Raw genomic sequence first — 1924 nt, 5'->3', positions numbered from 1 at the left:
CTTGAAGACCATAGAACCTTGGGATGATAGAATGGTTGGGTTGGAAGGGTCCTTGAAGACCATAGAACCACAAAATGATAGAATGGTTGGGTTGGGAGGGTTCTTGCAGACCATAGAACCACAAAATGATAGAATGGTTGTGGTGGTAGGGTCCCTAAAGACCGTAGACCCTCGGAGTGATAGAGTGGTTGGGTTGGAAGGGTCCTTGAAGACCACAGAAGAACCACATAATGGTTGGGTTGGGGGGGACCTCAGAGCCCACCCAACCCCACACCCTGCTGTGGGTGGGCACCTCCAGGCCATGAAACTCAAGGAGGCTCCCGCTCCGTGTCCTGACTCAAACTCTTTTGATTTTTTTCCTCCGTTTTCAGCCCAGAACCTGACGACGTGCGAGGTGTGCGGCGCCTGCTTCGAGACGCGCAAAGGGCTCTCCAGCCACGCGCGCTCCCACCTGCGGCAGCTCGGCGTGGCCGAGTCGGAGAGCAGCGGGGCCCCCATCGATTTGCTCTACGAACTGATGAAGCAGAAGGGCAAACCCGATGGGCACCCCATGTCTCCTCCCACCCTCGGCAAAAAATCCGCTTCTCCCAAGGACGGCATTGCCGGTTCCCCGCGTCCCGCGCTGCTCGCGCTCGGCAAAGGCGGCGAGCGCCCGCTGGATGGCCCCATCAACAAAGCCATCAAATCCCCGCCAGGATTCTCCAAGAGCCTCTCGCAGCCCGGTTCTCCCATCCTCAAGAAGGTGCCCCCCGCGCTCTCCGGGTCCCCCTCTCCGAAAAACCCCGAGGAGAAGAGCTCGAAGCTGTCGCTGAGCCCTCTGCAGAACTCCCCGAAGGCGCAGTGGCCTCAGGCGGATGAGGAAGGACCTCTCAATTTGAGTGAGTCTCCCTCTCTTTTTTCTTAATTATCTGTCTTTCCTGTTAGATTTTGGGGCTGGGGAAGAGGGGAACCCCTGGATACTCCCGCTGAGGGTACGGCTGTGTGCTTTGAGGGGAGAGCTCGGTGTGGAACTTGATGGCCACTATGGCTCCAGGACACGGCAGCCCGGGGGGCACAGTCCTCCCCAGCGTGAGAAACTAAAACTGTTCCCCCCTGGTTCTCTACCCTCCGAGCTCCTTGTGTCTCTTTACACTCTGTCCCCTCCCAAATCCCACTCTCACCCGCAGCCAAACACTTCTGTTGACATTCCTCTTCGTCCCTAAGCTCTGCTGGGCTCTTGTTCTCATAGCTTAGCACCAGAGTAGTTTTACAGCAGCAGCCAGCTCTTTCCTTTCGGCCCCACATTCCTCGTTTGCCCTGCAGGGTTTCTCCCAGCTCTCCTTAGGGCTGTGGGGCTGTAGAACCTGCTCCATCTTGTCCTGAACAAAACGTTCTGTGCCCGTGATGCCGGGTGGCAGATGGGGACAGCCTCCGTGGCTGCGTTGTGCAGTCACTGAACTGTAGGGATTGGATGGAACCTCTGGAGATCATCGAGTCCAACCCCCCTGCGAAAGCAGGTTCCCAAGTTGAGCAGGAAAGCATCCAGGCGGGTCTTGAATATCTCTTGAATATGCTCCGTCACCCTGGCCGTAAAGAAGTTCTTCAGCCCTGCTCCCTGTGAGTCCCATGGAGGATTGATTTTGTTGGGCACAGCGCTTTGGGTTCAATCCTGTTCCCTTTGAGTCCCATTGAGGATTGATTTTGTTGGGCACAGCTTTGGGTTCAGTCCTGTTCCCTTTGAGTCCCATTGAGGATTGATTTCTTTGGGCACAGCACTCTGGGTTCAATCCTGTTCCCTTTGAGTCCCATGGAGGATTGATTTTGTTGGGCACAGCTTTGGGTTCAGTCCTGTTCCCTTCGAGTCCCATTGAGGATTGATTTTGTTGGGCACAGCTTTGGGTTCCCTTCGAGTCCCATTGAGGATTGATTTTGTTGGGCACACAGC

At 55.9% G+C, this 1924-nt stretch overlaps 1 protein-coding gene across 1 annotated transcript; it reads left to right on the top strand.

Annotated features, from left to right (window-relative positions):
• Positions 1–21: 21 nt before the first annotated feature.
• Positions 22–1918, top strand: LOC110391493 (protein Wiz-like). The gene is made up of 2 exons (XM_021383383.1): positions 22–878; positions 1303–1918. Exons 1-2 carry the CDS (start codon positions 32–34, stop codon positions 1338–1340), a joined length of 885 nt encoding a protein of 294 aa, XP_021239058.1. The 5' UTR covers positions 22–31; the 3' UTR covers positions 1341–1918.
• Positions 1919–1924: the final 6 nt, after the last annotated feature.

Source organism: Numida meleagris, unplaced genomic scaffold, assembly GCF_002078875.1.
Source record: "Numida meleagris isolate 19003 breed g44 Domestic line unplaced genomic scaffold, NumMel1.0 unplaced_Scaffold383, whole genome shotgun sequence".
Classification (NCBI taxonomy): domain Eukaryota; kingdom Metazoa; phylum Chordata; class Aves; order Galliformes; family Numididae; genus Numida; species Numida meleagris.
Note: the sequence above shows the minus strand (reverse complement) of the source record. Positions and strands in the feature narration are given on the sequence as shown.

Excerpts from the sequence above, each read along its gene's own strand:
- LOC110391493 (XM_021383383.1), top strand. The coding sequence starts at position 32 with ATGGTTGGGTTGGAAGGGTCCTTGAAGACCATAGAACCACAAAATGAT. Across the intron at positions 879-1,302 it reads GGAAGGACCTCTCAATTTGA|GGTTTCTCCCAGCTCTCCTT; the intron begins GTGAGTCTCCCT and ends TTTGCCCTGCAG.